At 51.8% G+C, this 25000-nt stretch overlaps 1 protein-coding gene across 1 annotated transcript in view; it reads right to left on the bottom strand.

The window, feature by feature from the left end:
• The window catches only part of dennd1a (DENN/MADD domain containing 1A), a 134757-nt gene that overhangs the window by 21986 nt on the left and 87771 nt on the right, over nt 1–25000 (bottom strand). Inside the window, exons 12-18 of the mRNA XM_035379310.1 lie at nt 22887–22988; nt 16817–16942; nt 1839–1940; nt 1619–1706; nt 1083–1123; nt 508–579; nt 110–166 (exon numbers count right to left, since the gene is read on the bottom strand). Of these exons, the coding sequence (XP_035235201.1) occupies nt 110–166; nt 508–579; nt 1083–1123; nt 1619–1706; nt 1839–1940; nt 16817–16942; nt 22887–22988 (588 nt within the window). The remainder of the gene's footprint in view (nt 1–109; nt 167–507; nt 580–1082; nt 1124–1618; nt 1707–1838; nt 1941–16816; nt 16943–22886; nt 22989–25000) is intronic.

Here is a 25000-nt window from a genome sequence, read left to right as displayed (position 1 = left end):
CTGTCTATATTTTCAAGAGAGAAGCGTGCCCCCTGCTGGGGCACTATGTCAAAGCTTCCACAAACATTCCGTCCCACTGGATAACTTAAGAGGAGAAATGAGACGATACCTTTTGTTTTAACCGGTTCTTCACTTCCTTTATCCCCATCCTCGCGTGATCTTTTGCCTACCGTGCAACAGAAAGAGTGTACGTCTTCACATTTTTGAATTAAATATTAAACAAAAACAACTGTAAATATTTGATAATATCAAGCAAAATGGGCAACGTGTAAATATTTTGCATTGCGATACTCAAAAATAGACTGAAAAGGCATCATGTATACTTCACAGGCATATCGGTGCGTGACCAACCAACCTCTCCCATCTGCATTTCACATAACTCCCAAAAAAGAGAGGGCCAAAAACAGAGGCATTAAAACAATATCAAAACAGAAAATGGGAGACGGATAATGAACGGAAGACATCAAACATTTCACACACACAAAAGAACGCAGGACCCACACTTACAAATTTGTAGACTGTTTTCATGGCTGGGTTGGCCTTCGTCTTCACCGTGTTAAATATGGCACCGCTGCCTTTCTGCAAGTGACACAAGCTTTGGTAAATGATTTTAAAGGATACGCGCTTTGAACCATCCAGCAGTTGTAGATGAAGAGGCTATCTCCAAGAGATTGTTTTATTTATCTTCTAGGTTCGTAGATTTGCTCTCAATGTCAATCTTTGGTTGCCACGGGGTACCAAGAAGAAATGTTTCACTTTTTTTTTTACCTACGCTAACATTCAAGGGTTTTTTATTCCGTGAATTATTTCATCCTCTCAAGAGAAATTCAGTTATGTGATATCTTACTGCAAGTTGTTCCGTTAGGACATTTCTCAGTCAAAAATCAAACGCCGATTGATCACATCTCATTGATTCCACCGCTATCCCCTCTAGGTAATATCTTTTCTGCTGTTACAGCATCATTGCTCTTCCTTCAAGTTATGCCTGCCTCGACGTGAATCTCTGGTATCAAAGACATTCGATGATAAGAGCCCGGTATCAAATAAAACATAGTTAACAAACGGAAAGCGGTTGTACCAACCTTAACTGTGGACAGCCACTGGTGATAGGTCTTGTCACTGCCTGGAGAGAAAAACCAAAGACCACGTGATAGGTTAGTTCACATGAAGACCACGTGATATGTTAGTTCACATGAAGACCACGTGATAGGTTAGTTCATATGAAGACCACGTGATAGGTTAGTTCATATGAAGACCACGTGATAGGTTAGTTCACATGAAGACCACGTGATAGGTTAGTTCATATGAAGACCACGTGATAGGTTAGTTCATATGAAGACCACGTGATAGGTTAGTTCACATGAAGACCACATGACAGGTTAACGCACATGAAGACCACGTGATAGGTTAGTTCATATGAAGACCACGTGATAGGTTAGTTCATATGAAGACCACGCGATAGGTTAGTTCACATGAAGACCACATGACAGGTTAACACACATGAAGTCCACGTGCTCTGTATTCAAGCCAGGTGTGCAGGCAGGCACGTGTGATTTCATGAGAGGAAAAAGGAGATTTAAATAAGAACGTGCGTGTTATCCAGCCTGCAAACTCGTACCGGCGTACTCCCCCATGTTGATCTCTTCTTCAAAGACATCGCTGAAACCCTCTCCGGAGTTTAGGAGCTCCAAACGCCCATCGATGAACTAGGGAGAGGAAAAATGGACGATCACAAGTACAGCCACAGTGCTGTACTTGTCTGGTGCCTGCATATACCTAACCAGTCTCAGTGCTGCACATGCTCCTCCTGCTGCACATGTGCATTAACCCTTTCCTACCTGCTTGAAGAGCTGCAGCTGGATGGCGCTCTGCAGGAACTGCCGCATTCCGCTGGATCGATGCGACACGAAGGTCTCCTCGCTGAACGTGATTGGCTCCTCCTGAAAGCAGAGAGTGCAGGGTCACTCCGGCAAAAAAAAAAAGCACACACCGACTCTGTTCCCCTCCCTCTTTGGGAAAGATCCGGAAGGTTGCGTCTGCTGGCCGGGAGGCTGCGCTGGTTGTCGTGGTGAGGAGCTGCAGGGGAGCGGGCGCGGCGCGCTAACGCTCTGTGACACTGAGCAGACGGGGCCGTCTGTCCGCAACCTCGGGGCGCTCGGCCTTCTTGGCCTCACTGTCCTCCCAGGGCTTCTCCAGGGCCTCCAACCTCCAGCTCGCTCACTCACGCGCTCACTGACACACCCCGAGCTATCCAATTAACACGACACCCGGTTTACGCGCGCACGACGTCAGACGCACCGCCAGGTCCACTTAACCGCCAGAGTTGTGTCCGCTCGCGGCGGGAATCGGCCATGTCGCGCACGGGGCAGCTGAAAGCTCTCACGGGGAGAGACAGAGACGACGTCGGCCTTCAAAGCCGGAAAAATTAACCGAAACGTGACGCCGAGCCAAAGCGAGCGACGCCGATTAGGGTTCACAATCTGCATTTCCACCTCACAGAGCGGTTTCAGCGCGCGCAGCGGGGACCGGCTCCAGACAGGGAGCGGATGATTCCCGCCTTTTTTTTTAAAAAAACACCAGAATGAGCAGACTCTCTTAAATCTTAAAAAAAAAAAACGCGGTGCTTCTGATGAACTAGCAACATGCAAATCAGGCTGGGCTCAGCCTTAATGCCTTTCCACATTTTACCCTGAATGAACAATGAAGCTGCAGAGACTCCATTCCGCTGATTTATTCCTTTTATTTTATTTATTTATTTATTTATTTATTTGCTTATTTATTTGTTTCTCCGGTCCCCGTGGTTCGGCGACCGGGCAAACGGTCACACGGGCGGCAGACGGAGCAGAGCTCTCAGTGGAACTTTGCCGCGTCACCATTTTGTGAGAAGCGGGGTACGGGGGGGTGGATTGCGGCGCGCGTGCGGCTCGGCCCCGCCCCGCCCGGCCCACCCTGGGCCTCCGTGAAGCCAGGAGCCGCTGATTGTGACAAATGACGGGCGGGGACCTCTTCCCGCCGCAGAGCCGCGCGAGAGGCCAGAGACTTAGCCGAGGCAGACGAACCTTCACCGCCCCCCCCCCCCCCCCCCCCCAGCCCCTACACCGGCCCCCGGCCCCCGGCCCCCAGGCCCCGGGAGAGGGGACGCAAGGATCCGACCCAGCGACCCCCGAGGGGGGGGGGCGCGCCACCTGCAACTCATCATGTGCCTCCGCCCCTCCCCCCCGGGACCATCCCGCTCACAGTAACGCTATTCACAGGGACGCTGTCTCTCAGTGACGCGACATCACCACACAGTTTCATCACCGCGCTCTTAGGCGCAGTGCGGTACGGCTGGAGGACCGACAGGCGAATGAAGACCAGCTGCGTGTGGAACCAGAATCTGAGTGAGCGTACGGACTACACGCTGGGAGTGCACGAGGTCAGAGGTTTTGAATGCGCGCGTTCACGTGGTCGCGTGTGCGTGTGCGTGAGCGTGAGCATGCGTGCGCTCGTCAGGGCGTCCCCGTGCGCGTGCGTGCGGGCAGAAGCGCAGGTGCAGCGATCGCAGGCAGGAGCGGGCGTACCTGTGTGAGGTATTTTTACCTGCGGTCCCGGGGAGACAGCTCTCTCTGCGGAGACGAGGGGAGCTCATTAATGAGGCTAATTAGGTGTAAAGGGGGTTGAGGCTGGCATCAGCTGCTGCTTATCTGGGCTAATGATTAAGCTGTGTAATCCCTCGCTCTGAACAACAGCTGACCAGGCTCCTGGGCACAGGGGCTGCGGGCTCATAAACACAGCGCACCTGAGCACCTGACGCCGCCGGTCCCCACGCCACGCATTTCAGCGCCTCTTCCCACACACCGCACACCGCACACACACACAGGCTACAATCAACACAGGTCCCCACGCCACGCATTTCAGCGTCTCTTCCCACACACCGCACACCACACACCGCACACACACACAGGCTACACTCAACACAGGCCCCCACGCCACGCATCTCAGCGCCTCTTCCCACACACCGCACACCACACACCACGCACACAGGCTACACTCAACACAGGTCCCCACGCCACGCATTTCAGCCTCTATTCCCACACACCGCACGCCGCATACACCACACACAGGCTACGCTCAACACAGGTCCCCACGCCACGCATTTCAGCCTCTATTCCCACACACCGCACACCGCATACACTACACACAGGCTACGCTCAACACAGGTCCCCACGCCACGCATTTCAGCCTCTATTCCCACACACCGCACACCGCATACACCACACACAGGCTACACACAACACAGGTCCCCACGTGAGCAGTGCCTCTAACGGGACTACAGTACACCTGCATCCCCTCTCCCTCTGAGCCCTGTTTCTGCAGCCAGCAGCAGTGATGGCGAGAGGGATAGTGAACATGATGCCATTAAGGAGAGATTAAGGCACTTGGAGATGGAATGAGGCAGTGAGACTGTGACATTACAAGTGAGTCAGTGCGAGTGAGTCAGTGAGAATGTGACATTATGAGTGAGTCTGTGGGAGTGAGTCAGTGAGAATGTGACATTATGAGTGAGTCTGTGGGAGTGAGTCAGTGAGAATGTGACATTATGAGTGAGTCTGTGGGAGTGAGTCAGTGAGAATGTGACATTACGAGTGAGTCAGTGCGAGTGAGTCAGTGAGAATGTGACATTACGAGTGAGTCAGTGCGAGTGAGTCAGTGAGAATGTGACATTACGAGCGAGTCAGTGAGAATGTGACATTACGAGTGAGTCAGTGCGAGTGAGTCAGTGAGAATGTGACATTACGAGTGAGTCTGTGAGAGTGAGTCAGTGAGAATGTGACATTAAGACTAAGGGAGGAATAATGATGCATTGAGGCAGTGAGGCTAATGAGCACACACAAACACACACACACACACAAACACACACACACACACACAAACACACATACACACATACACACAAACACACATACACACACACAAACAAACACACACACACACAAACACACAAACACACATACACACACAAAAACATATGCACACACAAACAAACACACACACACACACACAAACACACGCACACACAAACACACACACACACAAACACACATACACACACAAAAACATACGCACACACACACACACAAACACGCGCGCATCCACATCCGCATCCGCCAGCATTTCTCCAATAAAATCCTGCTCGGAGCCCTCCCTGAGCAGTGCGTTGTGGGAGCCCGGCAGTGACAGCAGTCGATAGAGGGCCAGGCGAGCAGGGGCGGCAGGATGGGGAGCCGCGGGCCATCCAGAGATGAGAGGGAGACCTATCGAAAATCGCTACCCCTCGCGCACGCTCACGTGTCCCGACATCCACTAAAGCGCAATCCGCTCCAATAAAAACGGCAAACGTATGTTACAGACTGCAACGGCCGTCAATATCTCAGCTTCAGAACCAGAAGAGCAGAGTCTAATAAGGTGAATATTATAATTCTCTCAGTGCACATTCTCGTCCAGAAAGAATTCCATTAGGTTATATATGTTTTTATCTTCTATACGTGCGGAATATGGCAAGATATTTTACCACATCAATTTAGGTTAAGAGTCCTACCAAAGCACGTTCCAGCAGTCGCCCAGCTGGGATTTGAAACATAGCCCTCGGGGTGCAGGTTGTTTCCTCTTATCGCTATGGTTACACAGCCCCGAAAACTAGGAACCTACTATGAACACATATTAAAACAAAACTATGTATGAAAAGCAGAAAAAAAATCACTGAGAAGTGTAATAAACCAGCAACGGCACTTCCTGATAAAGGCCTCTGGATGGCAGTGTTGTGCCAGTAACAGGACAACCAGACAGCTCTGATGGGAGAGGGAGAGAGAGAGAGAGGGACAGAGAGCGAGGGAGGGAGACAGACAGAGCAGGAGGGAGAGGGAGAAAGAGAGAAGAAGCAGGCAATGATGCAAGGCACCATAAGAGGACTACACTTCCACCTACAGCCGCCTCTCCTGGTCGTCTGTCGCTAATCACCCCACACGCAGCTCCATCTCTCCCCAAATCACTCACTCCGGATTCTCATTTCTGTGTGAATGCACAAAGAGGCCAGAAACAAATTCCACCTGTCAGTTTGAGTCCATTTTAATATATTAAATATGATGCGTTGACATTCAGTGAATGTATTTGAGCTCTGGCTTCTTTGCATGTGTGTGTGTGCGTCTGTTTGTTACTCCCTTGTTCTATACCTACATATTCTCGCACACGTCTATGTTTGTTGATACGTGCATCCTCACATGGTTGAATATGCCTGTGTATGTGAGGTATTGTGTATTGCGTGTGTAAATTTGTGTGCGCCACAATGCGTGCACATGTCTCAGTATCCTTGCACACGGGTGTGTGTTTGTGCGTGTGGGTCTGTCTGTCTGTCTGTCAGTCAGTCAGTCCACACACGGGCGTGTGTCCGCAGCTCTCCGCGTGTTGCCGTACGCACATCCGCGGGCGTCCGTGCGCGCCCGTGCCTCTCTCCGCGTGCTCACACGTGCGTGTGCGGGCGTGCGTGCACGTGCGAGCGCGAGCGTTCCAGACTGCTTAATTAAAGCTCTGGAGTGCGGTGGCTGGGGGCCCTCCCTAGCCGGGCACGGGCTGGCGGAGCGGGTACGGTAACAGAGCCGCGATCGCGGCGGCTGTGCTCGGCGGGCATCTGGCTGGTGAGCCGTGCCCCCAGGAAACGGCACCAGCTGATCGCAGCTGGCACAGGGTGGGGGAGGGGGGTTGGGGGGGGGGGGTGGCTGTGCCAGGAAATGGCACGTCTCCCTTCCCACTCCCCTCCCACACACACATACACACACACACACACACACATACACACACACACGTCACATTACATTCCAAACACTCCACACTCCGACAGCAGCTATGTTATCTCAACCCACTTGCCTCTTAATTTAGTAAAAAAAACAAAGTATAAAACATACCATGAAATATCGACAAATTCCTGCAAGGAAGTGCTTAATATTAATAAGATACATTTTCAATAACAACTTCCACATGTTATTTTCATACGCACAAGTGCTCTGAAGGAACGAGCCTATCCTTTTGTGTGAAGCGGAAGCAAGGTAATACTGTTTCTGTACAACCGATTCTTCTGTTGTACGCAGTATGTACACTACTGCGTGCAGTGCGGAGTGCGTGGTTATATTTACATTTATTTAGTGTAGTAATCAGCTCAGAGAAGGGCAGGCTGCCAAATTAATGAGAGAAACAGACAAACTTCAGTCAGACAAATCCACGTTCACCGTCTCGATACCTTCTTGTAAGAAAAGGGTAAAAAACAACAAATAGTCGAGATTCCTTCATTTCCATATTCAAATCCTTTGTGGAATTCAATTGTGAAATCTCTTGACAATTGCACACATTCCTTTGTTTGTGTCTCTGAAACTCTTGAATCTTTGGAATTATTGTTATTGTTATTATTATTGTTATTATTATTATTATTATATTTTTTTTTTTAATCCTTAATATTTAGATAAAGTCAGGTTTAGGTCCTACGGTATGTGAGAACTACTCTAATCATGGTTACAGATGACTGATCAAAAATCAATACTGATGTTACAGATGGGGACTGGCCAGAGGAAATGCTCTGTGTGTGCGTGTGTGTGAGCGTGCTACGTGCGTGTGTGTTTGTGTGTGAGTGAGCTAAGTGTGTTCGTGTGTGTATGAATGTATGTGCTATGTGTGCTTGTGTGCGTATGTGTAAAGTGTGTTTGTATATGTGTGTGTGTGTATGCATGCATGTGCTTTGCGTGTCTGTGTGTGTGTTAGGTGTGTTTGTGTACGCACTGACAGTCTGTGAGTGCGTGTGTGTGTACGCATACATGCATGTGCTGTGCGTGTTTGTGTGTGTGTTAGTTGTGTCTGTGTATGCACTGACAGTCTGTGAGTGTGTGTGTGTGTGTGTACAGAGTTTTCAGAGGCAGGTACAGAGCCCTGATAAGCTGCCAGGGAGGCTGAGCTGGGAGACGGGCCCCTCAGTGTTGATTACTGTCCAAGCCACAGACACCGCTCCGGGGGCAGGCTGTCGGGCCGGCAGGTGGGGGGGGGGGGTGGAGGGGGGTGGTTCCGGAGACAGGCCCCGCGTGGCAGGGGAGACGGGGGCCGAGCCAAGCCGTCCGCTCTCCCGCCAGGGAAACAGGACTGGGGGGGACAATTAGGAAGCCGGGGAGCCACTCTCCGGCTCACCTGTCAGGCGCTGGGCAGGGGGGAGCGGCCTGACGAACGCGGCCTCCGTTCCCCCCCCACCCCGCCAACGTGAAGAAATCCCGCTAACAAACCCCGCGCGCCGCCGTCCCCCGCCGCCGGCCCCTCTCCGGCCAGCCCCCCCCCCCCCCCCTCCGCCTCTCCCTCTCCGTTAGCACGTAGCCGCCACCGAGTTACCCTGACACAGCTGGGCGGGGCAGAGACGCCCGAGGGCGGAGCTTAAAAAGAACAATAAAAAAAGGCCGTTATCCGATGCGCTAATGACACGCGATGGAAACCGCTAGCTCGGAAGACGCGTAGCTCGAGCGACGGGTTAAATGCCGACGCGTCCGTCTGCACCGTCGTCCGTAACGACGATGCCCTCGACCCTCACAGTCAGGACGCGGACTACAATGAACACGTACGTCTCAAATGGGCCTGTTACACCAGCATCCTCACAACAGCGTCTATGACTCGGGTCAAAGCGTAGCCTATTGAACGTACAGTAAGGCCGTCGCTAGGGTAGATTCGACCAGAAAAAGGACCGTTTCACGTGGAGCGGATGTGGCCTTCAGCCGATCGCGATCCCTGGTTGTGCGTTCTCCAGGTAAGAGAGAAGCAAACTGAACGAGGAAACTTTCGGCTGCGTGTAAGCGCCCACGCCAAAAAGAGCGCGGCGAGCAGAATCTCCGCTAAGCCAATCGTTTGCGTCTGATACGCCGTTTAAATGTAGCGAGTATAACGCAGGGCCGGGCTTACTGACGTCTGCGCTAATCCATTTAATTTTCTCGTGAGGGGGAGAAAGAAAGTGTTCACATGAATGAGCCGGCTTTTTTAATCTGGCTCTAATGTTGATTATTTAAAGATGGAAAGAGTTATGAAGGCAGACAGATCGCTAGGCAGTCCACCCCCGCCCCACCCCATCGCCCCCCCCACCCCCCCCCACGTCCCCACCGCTGCCCGATGGCCCTGGACCTTCAGGGACAGCGTGCAGAGCAGGAGACGAGCCCGCGTCCATCAGACTGCTCAATTCACCACGTCTCACTTCTCAAACAGACAGAACACACGCACGTCACCAACCCTATTCCTTTTCATTGTATTGTAGAGAATTTTGAGCACGGAAAACCTGAAAGACAAAGATTATAGCAAAACGTTTGTAAAGCTTACATAGGATGCATGATATAAAACATGCACATCCAGACACGCATGCACACACACACACGCAAGCACACACACACACACTCACACACACTGACAGACAAGCACACACAAACACACACACAAACACACACATACGCACACACACACGTACTCACATACACACACACACACACACACACACACACACACACATACACACACAAGCACACACACACACGCACACACACACACGCATGCATGCACACACGCACTCACACACACACACACGCACACACACACACACACACACACGCACACGCACTCACATACACACACATACACACACACACACACGCACACACTCACACACACACACACACACACGCATGCATGCACACACGCATGCACACACACACACGCACTCACACACATACACACACGCAGAGGTTCCTCCCCCCGGCGAGATGGGAGCTCATCCTCCTGCATTGTTCTCTATCAGTGTACGAGGCTCATTCCTGTAATTAGCTGTCAGCGCGGGGCCGACAGCAGCTTAGCGCTGTCCGCTCAAATCAGGCTAATGAAACGCAATCCGCTCAAACGTCCAGGACGCGCATCCGCAGCGCCGCGGCGCGGAGCGGGGCGGGGAGGGGCCGGGGACGGGCCGCGCCGGCAAACCTCCCCGTCTACCCGCGCGGCGTTCAAACCCAAGGTCCTTAATCCGTTAATTCAGCATATTTTGACGGCCAATTAATGGCAGCGGAGTCGCGGCGATGGCGGCGGCGGTGGGGGAGGGGGAGGGGGCGGGGAACGCAGCAGGGCGAGGGCCTGACGAACCCCGTCCTGGATCTGGCATGGGGCAAAGGGTGAGGACACACGCTCCACCCCCAGTCTCCACTCTCAAAAAGGACCCCCTGACCCCAACTATAATCTCCAAAATCTCCTAAATTCATGGAAACCCAGCAACACCCAGAACCAACTTCCCAAAAATAGATTAACTGTACCAGGAACTACCCTGCAGTCACTTACTGAAGAATAGCACAGCACTCCAGTCTGTGAGCAGACCCCCCCGCCCCCCAGGAAAAAAGAGAACACAGTCTTCCATCAGAAGTGCACTGCAGAAACAAAAATAAAGCAGGGCAGTGACAGAAGACAGGGAGTGCTGGACTGATCTGCACCCACTCCCTAAATCCTGATATCACTGAGGACTGACAAGTGACAATCAAGCCACTCCCTAAATCCTGATATCACTGAGGACTGACAAGTGACAATCAAGCCACTCCCTAAATCCTGATATCACTGAGGACTGACAAGTGACAAGCCACTCCCTAAATCCTAATATCACCAACGACTGACAAATGACAAGCCACTCCCTAAATCCTGATATCACAGAGGAGTGACAAGTGACAAGCCACTCCCTAAATCCTGATATCACAGAGGAGTGACAAGTGACAAGCCACTCCCTAAATCCTAATATCACTGAGAACTGACAAGTGACAAGCCACTTCCTAAATACTGATATCACCAATGACTGACAAATGACAAGCCACTCCCTAAATCCTGATATCACAGAGGAGTGACAAGTGACAAGCCACTCCCTAAATCCTGATATCACAGAGGACTGATGACAGATATCTACAGCCACTCTCCGAATTCTGAATCACGACTGAGCACCAACTGAAGTCTGCAGTCCCCTCGCTGCGAGTTACTCAACTTCACTCCCGCCACACGCCATGTTTTCATGCCTCCTTGGTTACGGAGACGGGTTCGGAGTGTTCGCTAATTCGCATCAGCAGAGCTCTCCCCGCCCGCTGCGCAATATTCCCCCCCCCAACCCCCACCCCCCTCCCCACCGCGGCCCCACTCGCCCCCCCCACAGCGCATTAAAAACAATCTGCAGCCAGCGTCTCGGGCCCCGCCCGCCCGCTGACCCGTGCTCAGATGCCCGGGCCCCGGCCGCGGGACCAGGCCCCGGGGCCGTCCCCAACACCGACGGCCCCTTCGCGTGTGAACACTCGTTCACTTCAATTAAAACGGCCATCTGAATATTCAAATGCTATCCGCTAACGACGCCCGCGCGCCGACGCCGCGTCGGGGGTCACCCCCGTTAGACAGCGCTCGGGGGAAACGAACGCTGCGCGGAGAAGCACAGGAAACGTCAAAACCGGGCGTTATCTCTGTGTCATTCGTTTCTATTTTTATCTTCTTTTTAGATAGCCCATTCCTCGTCCTTGGGAAAAATACGGGGTAGACTGTGACTCACTCGCGCTTAAATTAAAAACCAATCCCTGCATTTCGTTTCGTTTCAGTTGCACGTTTGTAATAAACAGATTTTTTTTTTTGAAGACAAATGTGAAAAAAGCTTTTTTGCAAATAAAGTGTTTGCGGGAAGCAAAAACCAGACATGTGGTAGTACTCAGTGATTGCATTGCATGCTTGTGCACCCCAACACAGTCAGTAAAATGCCAGTACAACCGCATACAACACACACACACAAACAAACAAACACACAAACAAATAACATGCACAAATAAACCAACAAGCAAACAAACACAGAAATAAACATCAAACAAACAAACAAACAAACAAACATAGCCAAACGCAAACACACTCACAAACAGCAAAGAGCGTAAACTAAAGACGAGGTAAACAGCCGGCCCGGGCGTCCCCAGAAGTCCGGAATTACACCGAGGCGCTCCCGACCCGAACCGCGAGGAGTTTGGGAACGTCCTGTAGGGGAGCGCACGCCTGGCTGGAGCACGCCGGGGGAGAGCGAGCGTAACGCGGCGCGACGCGCGTCGTGCCTTCATTAAGCGCCGTCGCGCGGCTATCCCAGAGCGTATCTCCGACCGCTCCCGCACGCTACCGCACGCTACCAAAAGGACACCGCAGACCCCTGCGCGGAGAAGCCAATACGCGCCTTTTATATGTGTGTGCGCACATGTTTGTGTACATTATATATATATATATATATATACATATATATGTTTGTTTGCGTATCGAAGCGACGCAGCACGGACTCTGTAGTGACACGTTACGATGCGAAGCCCCCTCATTATTCAGAGGTGGCCGGTGTGATATTGTAGTTGTTTAATTCCCATCACCGGCAGCCGGACCACCTGGCCAGACATCAAACGCTAAATGGCCGCGGTCCCACAAGGCCCCAGATTAGATCATTACCTTACAAATCGGAGCGGAGCCCGCGCTGGCCACCGCGCAGACCGGGGGGGCCGGAGGGAAGGCGGCCTAATTACCTGGCCTGAGCGCGCTCAGTCCGTACCTGCGGGCTGTTTCGAAAGGGGCGGGGCGCGACGGAACCTGGCGCGGTCGCTAACGGGGGTGACTATCCGCGCGCCCGCGGACGAGAGCAGCAATGACGGGTCGGTCTGGTTTTCTGATTTGTTGTCTTGGTATCTTTGTCTTTGGACAGGTCGACAGCAGTTGAGCTGCGCATTTTTGCGTAATATTTTTAATTACTGTACGTTTCTTACTCCCTAGCAAGGGCATAGCTTTAGTTTGAATATTGGGGGGGTGGGGGGGTGGGTTGAAAAGCATAGACCCCGAGAACTGCAACCCTGTAGGTGGGTCCAGGGATATGCCCTACCTCACTAGAGACATCGTACTTCTGCATTTACTGAAACAAAAACATCGGCCTGAATTCAATGAAAGTGTTCATTTTCCTTTTTACTCATTTTTTTCACCAAACTACGTGGATAAAGATAAAAAGTTCAGAAGATGAGTTCAGAAGATAAAAAGTTAAAATGTGGACTGAATTCAGGATCCCAGGCTATTTTAGGCAAGTGGCCAGTGAGCTGGGAGTGCTTCGTTCATTTTATGTCACCAAGGAAAAACAGGGAAAGACGCTAAGACTAGGTGATGTGCGCTGTGAGATTGGATCAAGCCTTGCTTTAGCGAAACAGGAAGTTCAGAAAAACCCAACACGCAGCAAAGAAAGATAATGTCCCAAGGTAAAAAGGTCACAGAATATGGCTCAACTTTAGTTAAAGCTGTACATCCGCACAGTGACCTATAAAGACGTGCGTTACTTCAATCTACTGGCGTTGCTCTACGGCATTGACATTTTTCTTCAAATACATTGTTTTGGTATGGATGTGCAGAGTGAAAATTGGAACCCTCGGCCCTTAGTTCCAACACACAGAATTATTAACAAAAAACGAACTAAAAAAGCTAACTAAAAGCAGAAAGCAGTAACTTCAAATACACATTCAATAGAGGCCATGAGACACTGCTGCAGCAGGCAACCACTGTTATACGGATATAGCGCCTCTCCGTGACATGGGTATGTCTTTACATATGTGAGTAACCTTGTGTGTGTGTGTGTGCGCATGTGCGTTTGCGTGTATGAAGGTATGAGACTATGCCCGTGCATGTGTATATGTGTGTGTGTTGTGTATGTATGAAAGTGAATGAAAGAGGGAGAGTGTGTGTGTGTGTGTGTGAAGGCAAGAGAGAGAGAGCATGTGTGAGTGTGATGTATGTCTGTGCACACACGTGTGAGTGTGTGCCTGTGCGTGTGTGTGTGTGTGCATGTGTGTGTGCGTGTGTGTGTGTGCGTGCGTGCGAAGGTGTGAGAGAGTGTGCGTGTGAAAGTGCGAGAGAGCGTGCGTGTGTGTGCGTGCGTGTGTGTGTGTGCGTTTGTGTGCGTGTGCGCGTGTGCATGTGTGTGTGCGTGTGTGTATGTGTGTGTGTGTGCGTGCGTGTGCGCGCGCGTGTGTGTGCGTATGTGTGTGTGTGTGCGTGCGTGTGCGTGTGAAGGTGTGAGAGAGCGTGTGTGTGTGTGTGTGCGTGTGCGTGTGTGTGTGTGTGTGTGTGCGTATGTGTGTGTGTGAGTGCGTGTGAAGGTGTGAGAGAGCGTGTGTGTCTCGGGGCTTGCTCATGTGTACCAGAGCTGCACTGAGAGACGCGGGGTAGAGGCATGCCTATCCCCCCATCCCCTCATCGCGCTGCACCGCAGATTCCTTCTGGGTCAAAACTAATTGGAGAGGCAGCATTGAGACTTCAGTCAGATAATGACCACAAGCCCTCTGCCCATTCGCGCATGAACGCTCCTCTCCCAGCCCACAGCCAGGAAGAGCCGGGAACAGCCTCTCCACTGCCGGGCAGCCCGCTCTCCCCCGAACCCAGCCTCACAGGCCAGGGAGAGAGAGAGAGAGAGGGAGAGAGAGAGAGAGGGAGAGAGAGGGGGAGAGAGACAGAGAGAGGGAGAGAGAGGGGGAGAGAGAGAGACACACACACAGAGGGAGATAGAGAGAGAGGGAGAGAGAGTGGCAGAGAGAGAACGGAAAAGAGAGATTGAATCTGAGGTTATACAGAAACAGGGAGAGAAAAATCAAGGAGAGAAGGTGAAAGTGAGAGACAGACAAGGGAGAGGGAAAGGGGAGGAGAGAGGGAGAGAGAAGGCTACAGAGGCACGTAGAAAGAGAAAGGGATCAGCGGAGACAGAAATGAATGTGCAAGAGGGAAAGAGGAACGGAGGAGGGAGGGGATTATCAGGAAAGTAGGGGAAGAGTGTGAGAGGGAGAGAGGTGACAGGAAAGAGTGAATGAGGGGGGCATAAGGGGCACTGGCTAGCCCATTGCTGAAGGGTTTGATACTAGTCATTACTGTGCTTGTATGCAAATGAAGGCATGCTAAATTGGTTGCAAGACATTTATGACAAGGTGAAATGGAGAGCATTAATGTCTATTTCACAAATGATCCTCTATTTTTCCCAACTCCTCGCTCACTAATGCAGAACTAGGCACAAATATTCTGCAAAATTCAAACACGAACGACTGGATTTCCACACCAGTGCAAACACGGCTCACCATGACTGTGGTTGTTTTTCCATTAACCATGACTAATTCCTAAAGTGTTTGTTGCAGCAAGCCCCTCGAATGCTATTCTTCCCCCCGGTTCTTTGATGCTTCACGATAGCAGGAGCTAAGGGCCTGCACAGGTCGGACGGTAACACCTGACCCAGACTGACCCAACCACATCTGACCCAAGCCAGAGCACAGTAAAACAACTTCCTCCCATAACCAACCTGACTCGAGACCCGACCAATAACAATTTAGTGTTGTTTCCATGAAATACACTAACCTCAAAAAGGCTAGCGAAACGAAAAATGAGTCCGAACACCCAATAATTGTCTCTAGGTCATAATGCCCAGTGTCTGTCACTCATAATTCTGTTTCCATGGTACCGAGTTAAGCACATTAAATACCATAAATCAAGACTGAGAAAGAGCAAACATTCATTTGTGCTATGCAGTAGTGTTTTACAGCCTAGCGAAATGTTCCAACGCAGTCACTCCAGTTAACAAAAGGTAAATCCTCATTTGTGCTAAAACAGCAACACAAACTGCAGTGTTTTATTTTCATGCAGGTAATTTTACTGGCAGTGTATCCCAGAAGAATTCATGCCGGTGTAATCTGCATAGATGGGCGTTCTGAACCAATCAGTTTACGTGCGACAGAGTTTTTTTGCTAAAAATGGACAAATAATAACCATCCCCGGTTAGACCCTTGTCAGGTCCGGTAAACAGGCTTCAGCGGGACGAAGGCCTCGCACGGGGCGAAATGTTAATCGCCAACACGCCAAGTTTAATAAGCACTGCTTAGTTTTCCATAGTAGAAAGTTCAATAGCAATTTAAAAAATTGAACTGGCGGGGCGGGCGGGGCGGGGGGGGGATTGGGGTAGGGGGGTGGCCAGGCTATCGCCCGTGCTCTCGGCTCCATACAGTAGGGCAGGGGTCTAGCCGCGGAGCTGCGACAGATTGCGGGTGTGAAAGCTCCGCTCCGTATGCAGCGCGAGCCCCAGCTGGGGCATTGTTGGCGCCCGAATCCCTCGCCGCGGCTTCTTGGTGTCGACTGCTGCCCCACATGACGCCTTTCTCACCCCCCCCCCCCCCCCCCCCCCCCACCCACCTCCCACCTCCCGCCTCCCCCCTCCACCGACCCCCCCCGCCCAGCCCCGGGGTCACGCGGATCTACATCTCTAATGCCATTATACGCATTCTGTCCAGCCCGGCCTTCCCAGGGTGCTCTCTGCTCCGTGATTGACATCTTTATTTGTTTTATTCATATTGCCCTCTTTAAAATATGTAAATTGACGGGAGAGGAGATTTTTTTTTTTTTTTTTTTAAACGAATCCAACGAGCCAGACGCAGGACGGATCAGAGTCTGACAACATATGGTGGAGAAACCCGCATAATTAGCAGCTTGTCTGTTACTCTGGAAATACGGGAATGTACAGAGCTCGCGCTCACCCCTCGCGCTTCCACATTAAGCAGACGCAACGCTCTTTTCTTTATCCTCCCCTACTTGTTACCTGCTAATTTACCTGGAGACGAGAGCGAGTGTTCGCCCACTCCTCCTTTCCCTCTTACTGGGAAACATGCCTCCTCCCTCCACCCTCCCCCCCCCCCCCATCTCCTCTGCCCCTGTCTGTCCGTCCGTCCGTCCGTCCCGCTCTCACCGGCTCGATCTTCAGTGCGTTCCGGTAGCTTCCGAAGAGCGCGGCCTGTGCTTTGAGGAAGGCCCGAGCCACGCCATCCCCGGTGGTGGTGGAGACCTTCTTCAGCCTGTTCTTCAGAGCGGACACCTACAAGAGCGCGCACACACACACACACACACACGCATGCACGCACACAAACAAATTAAATATTCTTCATCTTAAAACAGGCAAACGGGGCACTGATGTGAATGGGGGTGATGGAGAGGAGCTGATGATGGTAGACAGTAATATTCTGCACTGAACTGGCTTGAGGATGATATCGTATTTTATCACTTCACATGAGGAGGTTAAGGTTTTCCAGCTCCAGATGTTCAATTTTGCTTTTCCAGTAAGGCCACAGATGAAAGCACGCTGCACTTCCTCTCCTGTTTATAGTGCTTTAGCTGCGCTATCCAGACTGAAGAACTCACAGGGGTATGTGCTGAACTCGCATTAGCAGGTGGTCCAAAGCTTTGAGATTATTACAGTTTTGTTACAGCAGAGCCCCCAGCACAACAGATCAGCATCCGAGAAAGAAAAAAACAAAACAAGTAAAAAAGCGAAGACAGCAGAAGCAAGAATGTAAACTTCAACTGCACAGTCCAAGGTTCAGCGCACCATGAAAAGGTAAGAAAAGGCAAGTTTCATTATCAAAAGGCTCCCCGTTTAAAAAGAACACCTGGAAATAAAAAAGCCAGGGCTACTTAACACACACACGCACATTTGTTTTCAGTTTATGCTTATTCTACGTTTGTTGTACTTTTCCATGCTTTGGCAATATGCATATGCATCATGCCCATAAAGTGAATCTGAATTTGGGACTGAGACAGAGACAGAAGGACAGAGAGAAAGAGACACAGACAGAGAGAGATAGAGAGAAAGAGAGAGAGACCGACAGAGACTGTGTGGGCTGTGGGGGGCGGACCTGCATCTCTTAGCCGCAGTGGCCTGCTGTCATCCCGTGTGTCCCCACCCCTCACAGTGGCCCCTGACTCTGTGCCCTCCTGCGCCCCCCCCTCCCCATTAACTCTTCCCCATCCGTCTCTCCGTGCCCATCGGACCTCCCTGTCCCATCTCCCTCGCCTGACAGACAGGGTTCTCTCATCTCCTCTCCCTCACGTACCATCAAATCACATCTCCACCCCTAATCCGCCATTACACAACAACGGCGCACGCACGAAAAGCAAACGACAACGTTATTCTGCACGAGTACACCCCGTATAACACATCTTTAGCCTTTCTGTGGTGATCGAGCCTGCAGACGGACTGAAATAATGCCCTCTCTCTTTCTCCTTTTCCGGTTATGTGTCCCTCCGTCTCTTACTTTACAATCTGTCATAGCTTGTTAGTGAAATAAACAAACAAAAACAACAAAAACGAACAACAACAAAAAACCCTCATCTGACCAGAACTCGACTTCATACTGATATGAGCATCGAGGCAAATAAATCAACGCAACACAAATTGTATGCATTTAAATGTTCCTTTGTTCTTTCATTTACAGCAAAATATGCACAAAGTGGTAAAGTAAGAGCAATGTACAGCAACTTGGGTTATGAAGATTCAGGCTATTTCTTTTTAACTGAGCTTGACATTCTGAATCTAGATGAACTTTGGGCCTGATTTGCTAAGACATTTAGCATGTGCAAAACCTTTTAGCGCACACAAAACCAATAACATAACCAATGATTGGGCATGGTATTTGTTTTGCACCAATCGTTGGTCGTGTTATTAGTTTTGAGTGTGCTAAAATGTTTCGCATATGCTAAAGATCTTAGCAAATGAGGCCCTGAGTATATAAAGTGCCTTTACCCTGTATGTATGTGATGTCCATTTGATGGAAGGATGGAAGGATGGCTGAATTGTGTGTGAGGGGAAACCCATGTATGGACATTCAGAGCGAATTAAGCGACCTAGGGTTCGGGGGGGGGGGGGGGGGGGGGGGAGCGTAAGATGGAGGCGCGTAAAGGAAGGCGGTTTCTCTGACGGGGCCCGCAGGAAGTGAAGGGCCTTCAGGGAAGGGGGCGAGAGCACAGATCTTCTCTCAGGCAACTTTACACCCAGAGGCCTCTGAAGTGTCAACATCGCAGTTCTCCACAGAAAACACCCTCTTTATCTGTCCCATATGTGGCTCTCGCACACCAATGCCCCTGCACCAACCCCCCCCACCCCCCCCAAGCCCCCCAGCCATGCCCCTCCGCATTTAGACCCCGGGTCTACATGCTCTGTACACATCTAATGAACAGGCCCTCTGTCACTGCTGTGAACTAACATTATAGGACGTTGTCCGTGTTCTGAAAAAGACCCTGGTAAACATGGCTGCCCACCTCCGCCCCGCTGAGCCAATGATAGTTTGGAATCACCGCTCTTGAGCAGACTTCAACCCACACTACCCCCCCCCCCTTCCTACCTCACAAAAAATTGACTTCTATGCTCCTCTGTGCTTCTGGTCTCCATAACCTTGTGTGACTCTGAACTGTACTGCACCTTATAGCTCACGCTTTCACTGATACAGGCCGGAGAAGGAGCACGTACGTGCGTGAATGTGAAGGGGGGAGGATAAGAGAAATTAAAACAAATAAATCCAAGATTATAAAAATGAAGGAAAAGTGAATAATGAGAGGAAGGAAGTCTCTTAAAGCTTTATGGCATTCCTGAGTGCGGAGACTTTGGGGCCTTTATGAGTGAAGTGGCTTCTGATGTTATACAGTGATCCAGAGATCCCAGCTTTAATTACCGCTCAGACCCGTAAAGGGAGCGCAACACCTGACTGTTGACAAAGCAAACCCCGACCCCGGGGTCCTGTTAGTGGTTCCATGTTGCCAATAAAACGTCTGGTGACACAGGCCTCTGACTGTTCTCGGCCGGGCCGGTTGTGAACGGGGTCTGAGGCGGGACCCAGACGCCCTCGCGCAGAAGCACGAATATAAACGCCTCTGTTTCGACCTGCGGGCCGCCGGCGTCTCTCCAGGTTAGTTTTGAGGTTGAAAGGCGACCAGCGTCAAATCGAGCGATGACTCCGGGACTGTACGGCACGGTCGATTTCTTCAAAACTGGATAGCATCATATTTTTGTAACTGTTTTGGTTTTTTCTTAATTCCCCACTGATGTTATTTGATATGCTAAGTACCCTACTATGCTTTCAGATGAACCCTGCTCCAAGTACCCTACTATGTTTTCAGATGTACCCTGCTCCAAGTACCCTACTGTATTTTCAGATGTACCCTGCTCCAAGTACCCTACCATGCTTTCAGATGTACCCTGCTCCAAGTACCCTACTACGCTTTCAGTTGTATCCTGCTCCAAGTACCCTACTGTGCTTTCAGATGTACCCTGCTCCAAGTACCCTACTACGCTTTCAGATGTACCCTGCTCCAAGTACCCTACTATGCTTTCAGATGAACCCTGCTCCAAGTACCCTAATATGCTTTCAGATGTACCCTGCTCCAAGTACCCTAATATGCTTTCAGATGTACCCTGCTCCAAGTACCCTACTACATTTACAGATGTATCCTGCTCCAAGTACCCTACTACGCTTTCAGATGTACCCTGCTCCAAGTACCCTACTATGCTTTCAGATGTACCCTGCTACAAGCACCCTACTGCGCTTTCAGATGTACCCTGCTCCAAGTACCCTACTACGTTTACAGATGTATCCTGCTCCAAGTACCCTACTGTGCTTTCAGATGTACCCTGCTCCAAGTACCCTACTACGTTTACAGATGTATCCTGCTCCAAGTACCCTACTGCGCTTTCAGATGTACCCTGCTCCAAGTACCCTACTACGTTTACAGATGTATCCTGCTCCAAGTACCCTAATGTGCTTTCAGATGTACCCTGCTCCAAGTACCCTACTACGTTTACAGATGTATCCTGCTCCAAGTACCCTACTACGTTTACAGATGTATCCTGCTCCAAGTACCCTACTACGTTTACAGATGTATCCTGCTCCAAGTACCCTACTGCGTTTACAGATGTATCCTGCTCCAAGTACCCTACTACGTTTACAGATGTATCCTGCTCCAAGTACCCTACTGTGCTTTCAGATGTACCCTGCTCCAAGTACCCTACTGTGCTTTCAGATGTACCCTGCTCCAAGTACCCTACTACGCTTTCAGATGTACCCTGCTCCAAGTACCCTACTATGCTTTCAGATGTACCCTGCTACAAGCACCCTACTGCGCTTTCAGATGTACCCTGCTCCAAGTACCCTACTACGTTTACAGATGTATCCTGCTCCAAGTACCCTACTGTGCTTTCAGATGTACCCTGCTCCAAGTACCCTACTACGTTTACAGATGTATCCTGCTCCAAGTACCCTACTGCGCTTTCAGATGTACCCTGCTCCAAGTACCCTACTACGTTTACAGATGTATCCTGCTCCAAGTACCCTAATGTGCTTTCAGATGTACCCTGCTCCAAGTACCCTACTACGTTTACAGATGTATCCTGCTCCAAGTACCCTACTACGTTTACAGATGTATCCTGCTCCAAGTACCCTACTACGTTTACAGATGTATCCTGCTCCAAGTACCCTACTGCGTTTACAGATGTATCCTGCTCCAAGTACCCTACTACGTTTACAGATGTATCCTGCTCTTTCCAGTTCCCAACGTACAGCAGAGCTGGTGGAAGACACAGTGTAGATACTGTGCAGATGCAGTCGGGCAGCTAGCTGTACTTGGGCCTTCTCAACACCCCAGCCCAGGCCTGCGAAATGACCACTCTGCTCCAGGCCGCCGAAAAAAACGACCTTCCCACAAAGCCTTCCCCTCCCATGGACATGAAGCCCCCCCGCCATTATTTACCGAAGAAAAGCCGGCCCTCCACGGGCGCGAGGGAAGAGGCGTGTCGAGCCCCTCGAGATGCGCTAGGACAAATGTCGAGCTCCGCTCTTACCTGCGCGTCCGGGGGGGGGTGGGGGGGGGAGGTGGGCGCGGACAGTCGAACACAGAAATAATGAGACTTCAAACGGGCAGGAGGAGCACGGAGCGCCTTATTAAAGGTAGCGTTTAAGAGCCGCGGGCCGCCGTCCCCACCAGCGCAGGGCACCTTTTCAGCGGGCACAAAGGGAGCCAATCCACTCCAATCAGCCCGCTCCCCTCCGCCCGCCCGCCCGCCCGCCGCCGGCCGCCGTCATTGGGCGACTTCAAAGAGCCCCGCGCGGCTCCACCGTTAAAGCGGGAACAATGGGGAGAGCGCCGGTTTCCCGAACAGCCCCATTTTGTTTAACAAAATCGAGTAAATAAAAAATACACCAATAACATTCTGTACCCCCCCCCTCCCCCCCTCCCCCCAACAAAAACAAGAAGGCTTGACATCTCCTTTGTCCGCTCTCCATTATACAATAGGCTGGTGTTTTTCGGTATTGATCAAAGGGAGGGGCGTGCTGGCTGCTCGGGCTCAGACACTTAGCACCTTTTCAGGGGCTTTGATCTGGAAATTAAGAGGCTACTTGAGGAGCAGGTGGCAGGCACATGCACCTAAACAAGCCGGGTCCCTCTGTCTCGGGGCCTCCAGCCGGCGCTGCCCGGGGGCCCGGGGCCTGGGGCCCGGGGCCCGGGGCCCGACACCTTCCCGCTCGAGCCGGGAGCGGGAGGAGCCGACCGCGCGCCGTTTCCCGCGGGGCGAAAGACGAGGGACTTTTGAGGGAAAGTAGAGAAAGTCTAAAAGGCAGCGGGATCGGCGGAGCGCAATTTGAGCGAGATGAAAGTGGTAATGGACTCTAAAGGGAGCCTGTTGCGGGCCATTGACTGTCGAGTACGGCAGCCACCGGGGGAAAAGAGGCCCCGCAATTTGGTGCCCGCCGGAGAGCCGAGGGGGCCCGGGAGGCCGGCAAGAATGGCGGGAAAATGGCCGAGCACTTTGGCCATTACGCGCTGAGTGAGAGCCCGCCTGGGCGGGCTGAGGAGGGACGCCGGGGTCGGAACCCGCGCGCACGAGGCCCAGCGTGGAGCTGCTGGTGGTGGGAGGGGGGGCCGGGGGGGGGGGGGGGGGGGCGCTGATGGTGGCAGAGAGGGGGGGGGAGGGTGGGGGGGGGGCTAATACTCACCACATCATTAGGAAGACTTTGAAGATCATCAAACGGCGTCTCCAGCGTGTTGGTGTCCACGTTGAGCATCACGACGTCCTCCAAAACCATGCCTTTCACTTTCTGCAGAGAGAGAGTAAGAGAGGGGCAGAGAGACAGTAAGAGAGAGAGAGAGAGAGAGAAACCCAGACACACCAGGGGTCAGTCAAGTTGCTTCCAGAGGACCCTTCAAAACTTTCTGTGAAAAGACCTCCTCCACAAGAACAATACTCCAAACGGCGACACAGCTGTGCCCCGGGTACTCTTCCCCCAGAGCACAGCCACTAGAGCCCTCTGCACTGCTCTGACCCCAGGCCTGGGAGTCATTAACTGCCATTAACTGTGAGAAATTAACAGCCTCTCTTTAATCCCCGTAATAAATCCTTCCTTCCTTTCTTTAACTGGCACAAAGGCCGATTCCCTCCGCAGGAAGATAAGGAAGAGGAGGAGCGGTCGGGCCAAGCAGTGTTGGGGAGGAAGGAGGAGGAGGAGGAGGAGGCCCAGGGCCAGGAGCTCTCATAATGAAGCTCTGGAGATTCTCCATCTGAGGAGGTCATTCTGCACAGATGGACTTGATCTCTGACCTCTCCGTCCACTTCCCCCTCCCACCAGGCACGTGCCCAGTCCTCCCCCTCAACACCTGATCTCAGTGAGCACACTGACTCTACCCCCTCAACACAGAGACACACACAGACACACACACACAGACACATACACACACACACACACACAGACAGACGAACATACACACACAAGAACAGATACACACACACAGACACACATGCACACATGCACAAGCACACACACGCACACACACACACACACACATACACACACACGTGCACACACAGACACACACACGCGCACACACACACAGATACAGACAGACAAACATACACACACGCACACACACAGACACACACACTCACAAACACAAACCACACACGTGCACACACAGACACAAACACACAAACACATACACACTCATGCACACACACACACACACACACAGAAACAGACACGTATGCACACACACACTACCTGTGCTGCAGGTGGACGCGAGTGTTTAACGGGAAAGCCCCTCGAGGGCTAACGACCCACAGGCCCGACAGATCTCAAGAGCTCCCGGAAAAGGGGGCAGCTTTCCTCAGGATGCGATAGCGGACGGGGAGATCTTAAAAACGCGCGTAAATCACTTTTTACATCGTCTTAACGCAGCGCCGGCACCGCGCGGGCTCACTTACTGGGGAGAAAAACACTCCCTTACTCTTCCTATCGGTACGGATTATTCATTTGCAACCAATAAAACGAACGCGGACCGTAACCCAGAGAGCTCTGGCAGCCCTGCAGAGATTACAGCGCGCATAAAAATGTTCCATTTCTGAAGGGTGATGCAAGGCCTCGCTGCAGACGGACTCCGCAGCCCGGACCTCCAGCAGAGCCCCCTCCCCGAACAACAAGCCGATCCTCCCAGAACCAGCAGGCCTTAGAGGGGTGGGGGGGGGGAGGTGCAGTCTGACTCGCCTCCTCTTCCTGGAAGCCCTTTGGTGCGTGCAGGTTTTACAACCGCGATGCACGGCCTGTCCGAAGACACGGATGACACCCCCCCCCCCGAGATGAAGGGGGCCAATGTGATTCTGATTAAGACCTCCATTTCAGCCCATTACTCTGCGGGGGGACGGTGGGGGACGGCGGGGGCACGGCCGGAACGCCGTCCCGGGCCCCGGCTTTGAAGTGCGGCTTATGGACGTCGACGGAGGGATGCGTCGGGCGGTGACGAACGAGGTGATGAGAGGAGAGAGGAGAGGAGAGGAGATGGGAGCCGGGGGGTGGGGTGTGTAGAGATGGGCAGCAACAGCAGCTATTGGACTTCCAGCAGGCAACCCATCACCCCCCCCCCCCACCTCCACCACACAAACACATACCCACAATTCAAACACAAACACATACCAACAACACAAACATGCACACATACCCACAACACAAACAGACACACACATACACACGACACAAACACACACTACAGGAACACACACGCACCCACCCCCACGATAAATCAAACCCCTGATCTCTGACCCCTGAACAGGATATTATCT

Source organism: Anguilla anguilla, chromosome 10, assembly GCF_013347855.1.
Source record: "Anguilla anguilla isolate fAngAng1 chromosome 10, fAngAng1.pri, whole genome shotgun sequence".
In the NCBI taxonomy this organism is placed as follows: Eukaryota; Metazoa; Chordata; class Actinopteri; order Anguilliformes; family Anguillidae; genus Anguilla; species Anguilla anguilla.
This window is presented reverse-complemented; position numbering and strand designations above follow the sequence as displayed.